At 41.7% G+C, this 13,760-nt stretch overlaps 1 protein-coding gene across 1 annotated transcript; it reads left to right on the top strand.

Moving 5' to 3' along the window:
* The first annotated feature begins 10,046 nt into the window (after positions 1–10,046).
* LOC102391753 (high mobility group protein B3-like) lies at positions 10,047–12,918 on the top strand. Its single transcript, XM_044934677.2, has one exon. The coding sequence runs from the start codon at positions 11,270–11,272 to the stop codon at positions 11,948–11,950; it is 681 nt and encodes a 226-aa protein (XP_044790612.2). The 5' UTR covers positions 10,047–11,269; the 3' UTR covers positions 11,951–12,918.
* Positions 12,919–13,760: the final 842 nt, after the last annotated feature.

The following is a 13,760-nucleotide window of genomic DNA, read 5'->3' on the forward strand; positions in this document are numbered from 1 at the left end:
GCAAGAACACTGGAGTGGGTTGCCATTTCCTTCTCCAATGTATGAAAGTGAAAAGTGAAAGGGAAGTCACTCAGTTGTGTCCGACTCCTAGAGACCCCACGGACTGCAGCCCACCAGGCTCCTCCATCCATGGGATTTGCCAGGCAAGAATACTGGTTCTCCTCTAATTATTAAAAAAAAAAATGTGAGCAATATCATTTTGTGATAGGATCATTGTGATAGATTCCTGATAGGAATCAAATTGGGGTTCCCAAATATACTATAAGCAATTTTACATATTATTAAGTAGGGCTTCCCTGATAGCTCATGGAATACTGAATACTGGGTTCCAGTATTCTTGGGCTTCCCTGGTGGCTCAGATGTTAAAAAATCTGCCTGCAGTGTGGGAGACCTGGGTTCGATCCCTGGGTTGGGAAGATCCCCTGGAGAAGGGAAAGGCTACCCACTCCAGTATTCTGGCCTGGAGAAGTCCATGGACTGTATAGTCCATGAGATCACAAAGAGTCAGACACGACTGAGCAACTTTTACTTTCAGGTATTTTACAAGATTTGTAATGACTGTATAGCCTTTTGGCTTTGGAGTGTCGTGTCCTTTGTTTCATCAGTCCTCTGTGTTTTATTTGTTTCCCTTCGCTCCACTGATGAGGGAAGGATTCCTGCCTTAAGGTGACAGGGATGGTGGGATACATGACACCTGACACTGGACAGATGAGATGGACAGCAATTTTACAGCCCCATACACTCACAGCCTCAGGGAACACGTGCACACCATGCACAACTGCCTGGGGGCTACCCCCAGAAACAGAGTGAATAAGCAGGGTCTGTGGGACACAAGCTCCATAGAAACAAGAGGGTGAGGTGACCCCTGGCTTCTGCAGGGAGGTGTCACTGACTTGTCTGAATAATTCTGCACACTGGCAAGGAACTGAAGAAGCCCACTGTTCAGGGATAAGCAGCACTGTGCCTGGCCCTGTGATAAGGAAGGGCTTGGGCCAGTGTACCTTATCCCAGGGAACAGAATTTGTGGGGGAGGGGACCTGCAATTAAGCCATCAAGCCCCTCCCCCCATCCAGTTTCAGATGTCAAGGCAGCACATATTCTTGAACCCTAACCCTAGGTCTTATACCACACCTTGCTGTTTAAATTCCCAATATTTCATTCTCTTAAACAAAACCACAGTGGGCACCTTAGGACACCTATCATTTTACCTATCTCTGGTCACTCCCTTAGGATAAATTCTTTGATGCCAAACTTCAGTGGGAAAAAAACAACAATAAAACAAACACTATTCTGAACTATGTACATTGGTGGAAGGTCTGTACTCCATCCCTCATTTGTCAGATAATATTCATATTCTAGGCAGAATGCTGTTTTGCTTTTATTTTAACTAGATGCTTTATTATGAAACCTATAAGCTCTTATAAAAATATTCAAACAGTTGAAAATGGTATATAATGAAAGCTAAAAGCCTCTCTCACCAAGCCCCACTAGGAGGCCTTTCCCCCAAAACAACTACAAAATGCTTATGGATATATAAGCATATAATGTGTGTGTGTGTTAGTTACTCAGTCATATCTGACTCTTTGCAATCACGTGGACTGTAGCCACCCAGGCTCCTCTGTCCATGGAATTCTCAGAGAATACTGGAGTGGGTAGCCATTCTCTTCTCCAGACAAGCATACCATAGTGTATCTTTTTTAAAAAAAAGTTTGAATCCAATAAATGGGAGGGCAATATGCTTTATGTTGGAACTGCATAGTACTTCATTAGATGGATGCTGCATTCATTTGCAAGGATTGCCATAAAAAAATAACACTGACTGGGTGGCTTAAAACAACAGAAATTTATTTCCCCACAGTTCTGGAGGCTAGACGTCCAAGATCAAGGTGCCTGCAAGTCTGGCTCCTTCTGAGGCCTCTCTTCTTACCTTGCAGACGGCTGCCTTCTCACTGTGTCCTCACACGGCCCTTCCTCTCTGTGCGTGCCCCTGGTCTGTCTCGTCTTCCAAGGGCATCAGTCATGAATTAGGGCTCCCCCACCCGTATGATCTGTTAAGGGACTGCATGCAATATGTCAGCAAAATTGGAAAACTCAGCAGTGGTCACAGGACTGGAAAAGGTCAGTTTTCTTTCCAATCCCAAAGAAGGATGATGTCAAAGAATATTCAAACTACTGTACAATTGCATTCATTTCACATACCAGTAAGGTTAGGCTCAAAATCCTTCAAGCTAGGCTTCAGCAGTACGTGAACTTCTAAATGCACAAGCTGGATTTAGAAAAGGCAGAGGAACGAGAGACCAAATTGCCAACATTCATTGGATCATAGAGAAAGCAAGGGAATTCCAGAAAAACACCTACTTCTGCTTCATTAATTATGCTAAAGCCACTGACTGTGTGGATCACAACAAACTGTGGAAATTCTTAAAGAGATGGGAATACCAGACCACCTTACTTGTCTCCTGAGAAACCTATATGTGGGTCGAAAAGCAATGGTTAGAACCGGACATGGAACAACAGACTGGTTCCAAACTGAGAAAGTACAACAAGTCTATATATTGTCACCCTGCTTATTTAACTTATTACTATAACAATAATATATGCAGAGTACATCATGTGAAATGATGGATGAATTACAAGCTGGGATCAAGATTTCTGGGAAAAGTATCAACAAACTCAGATATGCAGCTGATATACCACTCCAGTGGCAGAAAGTAAAGAGGAACTAAAGAGCCTCCTGATGAAGGTGAAAGAGGAAAGTGAAAAAGCTGGCTTAAAACTCAATATTAAAAAAAACTAAGATCATGGCATCTGATTCCATCACTTCATGGCAAATAGATGGGGAAAAAGAGGAAACTGAAATATTTTACTTTCTTGGGCTCCAAAATTACTGTGGATGGTGACTTCAGCCACAAAATTAAAAGGCACTTGCTCCAAGGAAGGAAAGTTATGACAAACATAGACCAAATATTAAAAAGCAAAGACATCACTCTGCTGACAAAGGTCCATCTACTCAAAGCTATGGTTCTTCCAATAGTCATGTACAGATGTGAAAGTTAGACCATAAAGAAGGCTGTGCATCGAAGAACTGATGCTTTCAAACTGATGCTGGAGAAGATTCTTGAGAGTTTTTTGGACTGCAAGGAGATCAAACCAGTCATTCCTAAAGAAAATCAACCCTGAATATTCATTGGAAGGCCTGATGCTGATGCTGAAGGTCCAATACTCTGGTCACTAGATGTGAAGAGCCAACTCATCAGAAAAGACCCTGAAGCTGGGAAAGACTGAAGGCAAAATGAGAAGGGGGTGGCAGATGATGAGATGGTTAGATAGCATCAATGACTCAGTGGACACGAATTTGAACAAACTCCAGGAGATAGTGAAGGACAGGGAAGCCTGGCGTGCTGTAGTTCATGGGGTCATAAAGAGTCAGACACGACTTAGCGACTGAACAACAACTTAGAATCTCATTTCAACTTAATCCATTCTTTAAAGGCCCTTTTTCCAAATAGAGTCACATTCTAAGATACTAGGGGTTAGAACTTCAACATAGGAATTTGAGGGAATCATAATTCAGTCCAGAAGAGACACACCATAAACTTTGTTGCTTTCAGCTTTTTTTTTTACTATTATAACAATGCTGGAGTGAATATCATTGTCCATATTTTTGAACATGTAGGTATATCTGTAGAATAAACTCCTAGAAGCAGAACTGCTGAGTCAAAAAAATAAATTTTTGTACCTGTTGCCAAACTGCCCTCCATAAAGATCTGTCAAATTTAAACTCCCACCAACAGTGTGTGTGAATAGTCATTTCCCCTCACACCCAACACACAGGATATGATTAGACATTTTCATCTTTGCCAAACTGTCAGTAAAAAAAAAAAAAAAAAAAAAAAAATCTTATTTTGGTCTGGTTCTTTTAATTATCAGTGAGGTTTTATACAGTATGCATTTTTAATAAGATGACTATTACCCTTTTTTCATACATGCTATTACATTTACAGTGATTAAGTGCTTCAGTTCAGTTCAGTTCAGTTGCTCAGTCATGTCCGACTCTTTGTAACCCCGTGAATCACAGCACGCCAGGCCTCCTTGTCCATCACCAACTCCCAGAGTTCACTCAGACTTACGTCCATCGAGTCAGTGATGCCATCCAGCCATCTCATCCTCTGTCGTCCCCTTCTCCTCCTACCCCCAATCCCTCCCAGCATCAGAGTCTTTTCCAATAAGTCAACTCTTCTCATGAGGTAGCCAAAGTACTGGAGTTTCAGCTTTAGCATCATTGCTTCCAAAGAAATCCCAGGGCTGATCTCCTTCAGAATGGACTGGTTGGATCTCCTTGCAGTCCAAGGGACTCTCAAGAGTCTTCTCCAACACCACAGTTCAAAAGCATCAATTCTTCAGTGCTCAGCTTTCTTCACAGTCCAACCCTCACATCCATACATGACCACTGGAAAAACTATAGCCTTGACCAGATGGATTTTTTTTGGTAAAGTAATGTCTCTGCTTTTCAATATGCTATCTAGGTTGGTCATAACTTGTCTTCCAAGGAGTAAGCGTCTTTTAATTAAGTGCTTTTATATATATATATATATATATATATATATATATATATATATAAATCAATGCTGTTAAAATGTCTTTATTCAAACCCATAGTCAGGTAATTGAAACACTGGTTCCAGTATAACAGATTTAGAGAAGTATGGGACTTCTGTGGTGATCCAGTGGTTAAGAGTCCACATTCCAATGTGGAGAACGCGGGTTCAATCCCTGGTCTGGCATGATTCCACATGCCACAGGACAACCAAGCCCACATACTGTAGCTACTGAGTCTGTGAGCTCTGGAACCCATGCCGCAACTAGAGAGAAGCCCCTCGCCACAAGGAAAGATCCAGCATGCCATAACTAAGACCCGCTGCAGCCAAAAATAAATAAATAATAAAATATCTTTAAAAAGAAGTATGGCCACACAAGCTTTGCATAGAATCTGTTCTAAACAAGTACTTGCTGAATGAAACTGATCACTGGTGGAATTTGCTGTATATCAGCAAAGGTAATAAACCCAGCCCCTTAAAAAAAAAATGAACCTAGCTCCTAATCACCAGTGCATCTCTAAATAACTTTGAATTAATTTAAACATATTTTCCTCTACCAGTACTTCTCCCATTGACAAAGAGGCATGACTGAGCCTGGTGTTTTCAAATTGGATTGAAAGGAAAAAAAGGTTGTTTTTAATTTGAAAGTTACCTGAAAATCTTGGTAAATAAACCAAATCTAATTTTTAACCCAGTACCAGTACAAACAAATTTTCTTGTATATTACTGTGCTTCGGGAGCCTCTGGAAGACACAGCACCAGGGCAGCCTCGAGTTCAGGACTTCCTGGTGGTCCAGTGGTTGGGAATCCACCTGCCACTCCAGGGGACACAGGTTCGATCCCTGGTCCAAGAAGATTCCACATGCCCTAGTGCAACTAAACTCATGAGCGGCAACTACCAGGCCCATACACAGCAACAACCAAAGCCTGTGCTCCCTAGAGCCCATGCTCCACAAGAGAAGCCACTCCAGTGAGAAGCCCGTGCACCGCAACAGAGAGGAGCCCCCGCTGCCAACACTACAGAAAAGCCCGCGCACAGCAACGAAGACCTAGTGCAACCAAAAATTAATTAATTAACAACAACAACAAAAAGAAGACAGGATTTCCTATCAGAATGAGCAGACAGCATAAGTAAGATCAGGTACAAATGAATAGGCAAGATGCTGAAAAAAGACGAGTATACTTGCTATGGAACATAAAAATTTTAAACAGAAAAATTGCCTGCAGGGTTTTGGTATGAGTGTATTTATGGGGAGGGGGCCCCCCAGGGAGGGAAGAAATCATGTTCATATTGACTAGAACTATCCATGTTTCCCAAGTGCCTCCCAATAGCAGCAGGAATATTTATGAACAGATACACTACTCAATTCTGTTTGCCACATGTAAATCTAAAAGTGCACATTAAGTTTGCCATGTTTCAGGATTTCATCATGTTTTTGGCAAGAGTACGTACACATAAGGAGACCTTTTGTTAAACCACATAACTCTGATCTTGTTTATGAGCTCTAAAATTAAATTATCTCACATAAATACTCAGAAGGTAATTGTCATATTAGTCTCAATGGTCCACAGTACCACCACAAAAGAGCCAGTCACAATTCATTCTGTGACATGGGCGGCCTGGCGGCTTGGTATAATGTGCTGCTTCGTGGGAGTTTCATGACCTACAGACTCTCACGCATTTGGAGAGGGGAAGAGGGGCTGGAAGCACTTTTGCTGGATCTGTGGCGAAAGTATTTACTATTGAATAAGGGAAATGCACTAATGTGAAAGAATGAAGACCGTAGTTCGGAGCCTGCAAACTATCTCTGTGAAGGGACAAATAGTAAATATTTTAGATTTTGCAGGCCATTAAGTCTCTGTCACAACTACTAGGCTCTGCAGGTGTATCATGAAAACCACCATAGACAACACATAAACAAACAGCTATAGCAGTGTTCCAATAAAACTTTATTGATCAAAAAAGGTAGACAGGGCAGATTTGGCCTATGGGTCATAATTTACCACCTCTTGCTCTAGACTACATTGATCTTCCCCTTCTCTGGTATTTTCTTTTCTAAACACGCACCATTACTATGTCCCAGGTCCTATTCAACTTTCTAAAAAGTATTTTATTTAATCCTGGAAACAACTCTGCTTTTATTACCTTCCCATTTTATAGATAGGCTTGCCAGGTGGCACAGTGATAAAGAATCTGCCTGCCAATGCAGAAGACATGAGAGATGCAGGTTCAATCCCTGGGTCAGGAAGATCCCCTGGAGTAGGAAATGGCAACCCACTCCAGTATTCTTGGCCCAGAAACTTCCATGGACAGAGCAGCCTGAAGGGTTACAGTCCGTGGGGTCACAAAGAGTCAGGCACAACTGAGCGCGCACACACACACACACACTTTATAGATGAGGAAACTAAGGCCCAGAGATGTTGAGCAACTTTCCCAGGGTTGTACAACCAGACAACTAGAACTTGAACCCAGGCAGTCTGACCACAGAAACCACAGCTTGCCACCCACTCCTGTGAGGTTTTAACTGTCCTAAGAACTCTTTAAAAAAAAATCCATCCACCCTTCCAGGGACTCCCGAAGCTCCGCAAGTCTGACTGGCACCCAGAGCAGATTATTTTTGCTAGTCTTCATCCAAGTGGATCCTAGTTCATTCTAGTCCTATGTGAGACTTCTAACAAGGGAACCACAGGGAGACGCTGAGGGTCCCGACTCCATGCCGGCATTGGATGTTCTCAGACACCTCATGAAGTTTTCTGGATATTTATCCAGCATCTTTTCCCAATTTGCTATAAGCCTAGAAGTTACTGTGTCCCCTAAGGGATAATTTGTGACAATACTGTGCTACCAAAATTTGCTGTTTAAAAAAACAAGAGAAAACACTAGAAAATTATCATATTTCATATAAAATTAATGACTACAGAAATAAAAATTTACCCCAAAGTTCTCTTAGAACACAAAATTACAGGTTCACTGGATGAAAAATGATGATGTTTGTCACTATAAGAAATAGGATACTACTATGAGGTTTGGAATTTACCTCTTTAAATCTGAATGAAGTAAACACATCCTGGCTGTTGGGGTTCTGATACCACCAAGGATGGGAGGGCAAGTTTAACTTGCTGCTTGCCAAAAAGTCTTCAGGATTTGCTTCTCCCTCATCCTCCCATCATATTTTCTAGATTTCCTTTCAATCAAAACTTACCTCTTTTGATAGAGTTAAAACCACATAATTAAATAAGAAAGTAAACTGAACATTCCCTTTCAGAACATGGAAACTTCCTGTGGTTGCCAAAAAGAACTTGAAATGCTTTAAGACTGAGATTATACATTCAGTCAAATCAGCAAATATAAATTAATAGCTTTGTGTAAGGATTTAGAACGTAAGTATTGTAGAATGAGAAAAGAGGTTTTCTCTGAAATGGCTATTGGGAAAGGGAAGTGGGTATTTTCACATCCCATTCATAAAAGCGAAGGACAAGTCCATAAACTTTTCTATGGCCTTTACTGCAGAGGAAAAAAATCCTATTTCTATTTGTTAAAAGATTTCATACCCTGGAAAAACAAAGAATGTTTAGCTCTGAAGAGGACACACAAATCTTAGGCAGGATATATTTGTGAGTTTAAAAAATATATATTTTATTACATAAAACACCATTGTGGCATTGTGACTGGGGTCCTTAACAGCTTTGAAGTTTTCATTGAACAGGAAAGATATGAAAAGACAGAGGAGAAGAAAAACATGTGAAGCCTACTATATACCAAGCTCCATGCTAGGAAGTTTAATATAAATTACTATATCAAGGAAATAACTAATTTAAAATATTAATTGCTTAATTGCTAAGTCGTATCAGACTCTTTTGCAACCCCATGGACTGCAGCCCACCAGGCTCCTCTGTCCAAGGGATTCTCCAGGCAAGAATTCTGGAGTCAGTTGCCATTTCCTTCTCCAGGGGATCTTCCCCACCCAGGGATAGAACCCACGGCTCCTGCGGCCCTCCTGCTTTGCAGGTGGGTTTTTTACCACTGAGTCACAGGGGTAGCAAAATCTTAGTTACATCTTCAAGTTTTGTAGATTGCTAATTGTCATTAAAAATATTTTCTTTTATTTCAATTTCTGTTGGGAAATTTTAAATTTTATTGTGCAGGCACTTTTCTTTTAAACTAACATCTCTTTTTAAAAGCAGGCTGAGGGAGGAGGGAGGAGGGTTCAGGATAGGGAACATGTGTATACCTGTGGCGGATTCATGTTGATATATGGCAAAACCAATACAATATTGTAAAGTTAAAAAATAATAAATAAATTTATATTAAAAAAATAAAAGCAGGCTGAGGAAAACTGACCTGCGAAGGAGCCTCATTCCTGCTTTCAGGATTGCGCCTGCCTGTCTTAAAACTGTTGCAAGAGCAATGGAACCTCTGGAGCATTTTCAGCTACCAAGGCCTTCATTTCCATCGCCCACCCCACCTCCCAATTATAAACTAATATATTTTTCAACATGAGGATTCGTGTGTCTTCATGACTATAATAAATGAGGCAAGGCTTTGCAAGCAGTTGGGATATCTCCTCGAGAAGTTGTCTACATAATTAAACCCTGAAGCAGCTGAACATGGTTACTGTGCTGTGCGACCCACTCTTGCATCTGAAGTAACTGCAAAGCTGCATCACGTATTTCCAGCAACTGCTCAATCAGATGACTCCTAAATCCTCCACCCAGCCTTCCCATGGTAACCTGGAGATTTGCTTCAAGCACAACAACCTGGCTGCCTTCTCTCACACCTCCTGTCTCAGTTTTGCTGAAAACTCACTTCCCTTGACTTAAACTAAGTTACTCTTATTGTTCTGTTTTCTGTCTTTTGGACATTGGCTGCTGCTGCTGCTGCTGCTAAATCGCTTCAGTCGTGTCCGACTCTGTGCGACCCCATAGACAGCAGCCCACCAGGCTCCGCCGTCCCTGGGATTCTCCAGGCAAGAACACTGGAGTGGGTTGCCATTTCCTTCTCCAATGCATGAAAATGAAAAGTGAAAGTGAAGTCACTCAGTCGTGTCCGACTCTTCGCAACCCCATGGACTGCAGCCTACCAGGCTCCTCCATCCATGGGATTTTCCAGGCAAGAGTACAGGAGTGGGTTGCCATTGCCTTCTCCTAGATTCACTAAATTGTTTTAAGTTTTAAAATAAAAGCTGTGGGGCTCTGACTATAATCATTTACTGAATATCTATGAACCTATATAGAACCTGTTTGCTCTATTTAGATAATTTATACTTTTCTTTGCATAGATAATCCAAATTTCCTCATGTAATACCCATAACAACTCACTGATATATATATATACACACACAAATACACACATATATATATCACTTTTAAATACATATATTAAAAAATAAATAAATAAATACATATATTACTATTCCCACTTTACAGATGAGGAAGTTGAGCCTAAGAAGTTAAAAATGGCTAGGACAGTGATAATGATTCAAACCCACTCACTGATTTCCAAAACTTACTGCTCTTAAACGTTAGGCAATATTGCCTAATTTAGCTCTTTATCTGGAGTGGTGAATGTAAAATCATACATAATTACATCCCCAGAAAGTATGTTCAATTCCATCTTTATATCTTTTTAAAAATTACTTTTGTAAGGCTAAATTTAGATGAGCTAACTCTTAGCAGTATTTTGATTATGAATACCATAGAGAATTTGACAGTGCTGCCGGACCCTTTGCCCAGGAAAAAAAGCACATACCACACGTACAACAGTCTAGATGGCTGTCAACTTTAAATGTGTCTCCATTGAGAGATTAGACTCCTTCTCCATCACAGGCTCACGTGGCCAGGTCATCTCTCTTCAGCTATTACCAGCAAGCCCTCCCATTCTTTGATTTTATTTTCTACTGAGTGTGAAAAGTACCCTTTCCATTACTACATTCTGGCCTTAACAAAGGGAAATGACTCACAGTGGACTTTCCACACTGTTGAGTACCTTTGTCTTCAACAGTAATGTTAAAGATGGTGTGGCCTTTGTACCCATCAGCTCAGAGATGTGGCATGGCATTGCTCCTTGCCAGTACATTTTCCCTCCTGCTGAAATAGTCCTTTTGACTTGCATATGAGAACATATAATCAGCTCAGTCACTCAGTCATGTCCGACTCTGTGGCCCCATGGACAGCAGCACACCAGGCCTCCCTGTCCATCGCCAGCTCCCAGAGTTTACTCAACTCATGTCCATTGTGTTGGTGATGCCATCCAATCATCTCATCCTCTGTCATCCCCTTCTCTTCCTGCCTTCAATCTTTCCCAGCATCAGGGTCTTTCACATAATAATTCATTTCTTCACAATTCATTTTCCTACGCATAATCATTCAGAGAATGGGGCTTGACCACAAGGCATAAGAAAAAGACAGAGGAGAAGCCAGTTATAAAAGGCAGTCTGGAGTTCCATGGAGGTTAAGAGCCCAAGCTTTGGAATAAAGTGGCTCAGTAAGACAGCTGTAGGTTCAAGTCTGTTCTGCCACTCACTTCCTGTGTGACCTTAAACAATTTGTTTAACCTCTCCGACTTTCTTGATCTGTGAAATTGTCCAATACTACACATCTCTTGTGGTCCAAGTTAATGCCAAGATTAGATGCTGAGATCAGATTAAGAAACATGCAAAACTTTGGGCTCTCATGGAGGCAGCTAGCGCGAGGCTGTGGAGTACCGAGCCATGTGTCCTGCCCTGCACGGCACTGCCCAGACTGGCAAACAATACAGTCAAGATGGCTATAAGTGATCCCAAGAAACCAAAGGGCAAGATGTGTGCTTATGCCTTTTTTGTGCAGATGTGCAGAGAGGAACATAAGAAGAAAAACCCAGAAGTCCCTGTCAATTCTGCTGAATTTTCCAAGAAATGCTCTGAGAGGTGGAAGACCATGTCCAGGAAAGAGAAGTCTAAATTCGATGAAATGGCAAAGGCGTATAAAATGCACTGTGATCAGGAAATGAAGGATTACGGACCAGCTAGGGGAGGCAAGAAGAAGGACCCGAAGGGCCCCAAGAGACTACCGTCTGGATTTCTCCTATTCTGCTCTGAATTCCACCCCAAGATCAAGTCTGCACACCCTGGCATCTCTATCAGAGATGTGGCAAAGAAGCTGGGCGAGATGTGGAATAATTTAAGCGACAGTGAGAAGCAGCCATACATCAATAAGGCAGCAAAGCTGAAGAAGTATGAGAAGGATGTTGCAGACCATAAGTCGAGAGGGAAGTTTGATGGCACCAAGGGTCCTGCTAAAGTTGCCGGGAAAAAGGTGGAAGAGGAAGACAAAGAGGAGGAGGAGGAAGAGGAGGGGAGGAGGAGGATGAATTAAAAAACTGTTGACCTGTCTCCTTGTGAATACCTTAGGGTAGGGAGTGCCCTGACTGACACACCTCTCACCCGAGATGTGTCTGTTGCCCTCATTAGGTTTAATTACCCAATTGGATCATGATCATATGGCAGTCTCTCAAAGCACTCCAGCAATTGTCAGTGGTTTACAGGAAGTGGCCATGGAAAACCGTATCACCCGGAAACTGTATCAAAGCTGTACATATTTCCAAACATTTTTAAAACGAAAAGGGTCTTGTGTTCTCCTCACTCTGTGCACTTTGCTGTTGGTGTGACAAGGCTTTTAAAGATGTTTCTGGCATTTTTTAAATCTGTAAGGTGGTGTGTTAATTCTATGGTCATTGGCTAGAAGTCCCGAGTTCTCAACTGTACATATCTATAGTTTGTAAAAAGAACAAAGCAACCGAGACACACTCTTGATGCTCCTTGCTTGGCGTGGAGGCTGTGGGGGCGATGCCTTCTGGAGGGGCCATAGCTCGGGGCATGTGCTGCGGGGCTGGGCCTGTGGACACGGCGGTGGGCATCCATTCAGCTTCGGGTTGTCTGTTGTTTGTATATAGCGACATAGCATCCCACTGCCATTCTTAGCTGTGGCAAAGGGGGGATGGGGTCAGCTGGCATGAGAAGTGTACTGGATCCTTTTTAGTTGAAGTGCGGTAGTTTTAAACTGTTTTGTTTTTTAAAAAACAAACCATAGAACTCTTCCTTGTCAGCAAAGCCAAGAGCCACTGCACCAGTCAAAGTTCAAGAACCTTCTGCACTAAACACGATCTGCAACGTTCTGTTTATTTTTATTTTTTTGGTATGTTTAGAATGCTGAAATGTTTTTGAAGTTAAATAAACAATCAATTCAGTTCAGTCACTGAGTTGTGTCTGACTCTTTGCAACCGCATGAATCACAGCATGCCAGGCCTCCCTGTCCATCACCAACTCCCAGAGTTTACTCAAACTCATGTCCATCGAGTCAGTGATACCATCCAGCCATCTCATCCTCTGTTGTCCCCTTCTCCTCCTGCCCCCAATTCCTCCCAGCATTAGGGTCTTTTCCAAAGAGTCAACTCTTCACATGAGGTGGCCAAAGTATTGGAGTTTCAGCTTCAGCATCAGTCCTTCCAATGAACACCCAGGACTGATCTCCTTTAGGATGGACTGGTTGGATCTCCTTGCAGTCCAAGGGACTCTCAAGAGTCTTCTCCAACACCACAGTTCAAAAGCAAACAATATTACATTAAAAAAAAAAAAAAGAAACATGCAAGACTTTGGCATATAGTAAGTACTGGATAATGGGTGGTATTACTATATTATTCTTAGTATTTTTCAATACACTGGTTAGCGAAGAGTTGGACACGACTAAGCGACTTCACTTTCACTTTTCACTTTCACACACTGGAGAAGGAAATGGCAACCCACTCCAGTGTTCTTGCCTGGAGAATCCCAGGGACAGGGGAGCCTGGTGGTCTGCTGTCTATAGGGTCGCACAGAGTCAGACACGACTGAAGGGACTTAGCAGCAGCAGCAGCAGCAGCACAATTATGGAAGTTTATATTCTAATCAACAGATAGTTTTCAAATATGTATTTATTATTGTTGAAATATGCAGTATTAAACCATGGAATTTTTGCCTGAAACCAAAAGGAAACCCAATCAACTGGATTACTTATTTTTAAGGAATTGGAATATAGTGAAAATGCTTAAAGAGGAAATCATGTGAAGTCCCTATTTTAATAATTTGGGAGGATCCTCTAGACTCAGGGTTACACAAATAACCATTAATCATCATTATTATATAATAGA

This window comes from Bubalus bubalis, chromosome 22 (genome assembly GCF_019923935.1).
Source record: "Bubalus bubalis isolate 160015118507 breed Murrah chromosome 22, NDDB_SH_1, whole genome shotgun sequence".
In the NCBI taxonomy this organism is placed as follows: Eukaryota; Metazoa; Chordata; class Mammalia; order Artiodactyla; family Bovidae; genus Bubalus; species Bubalus bubalis.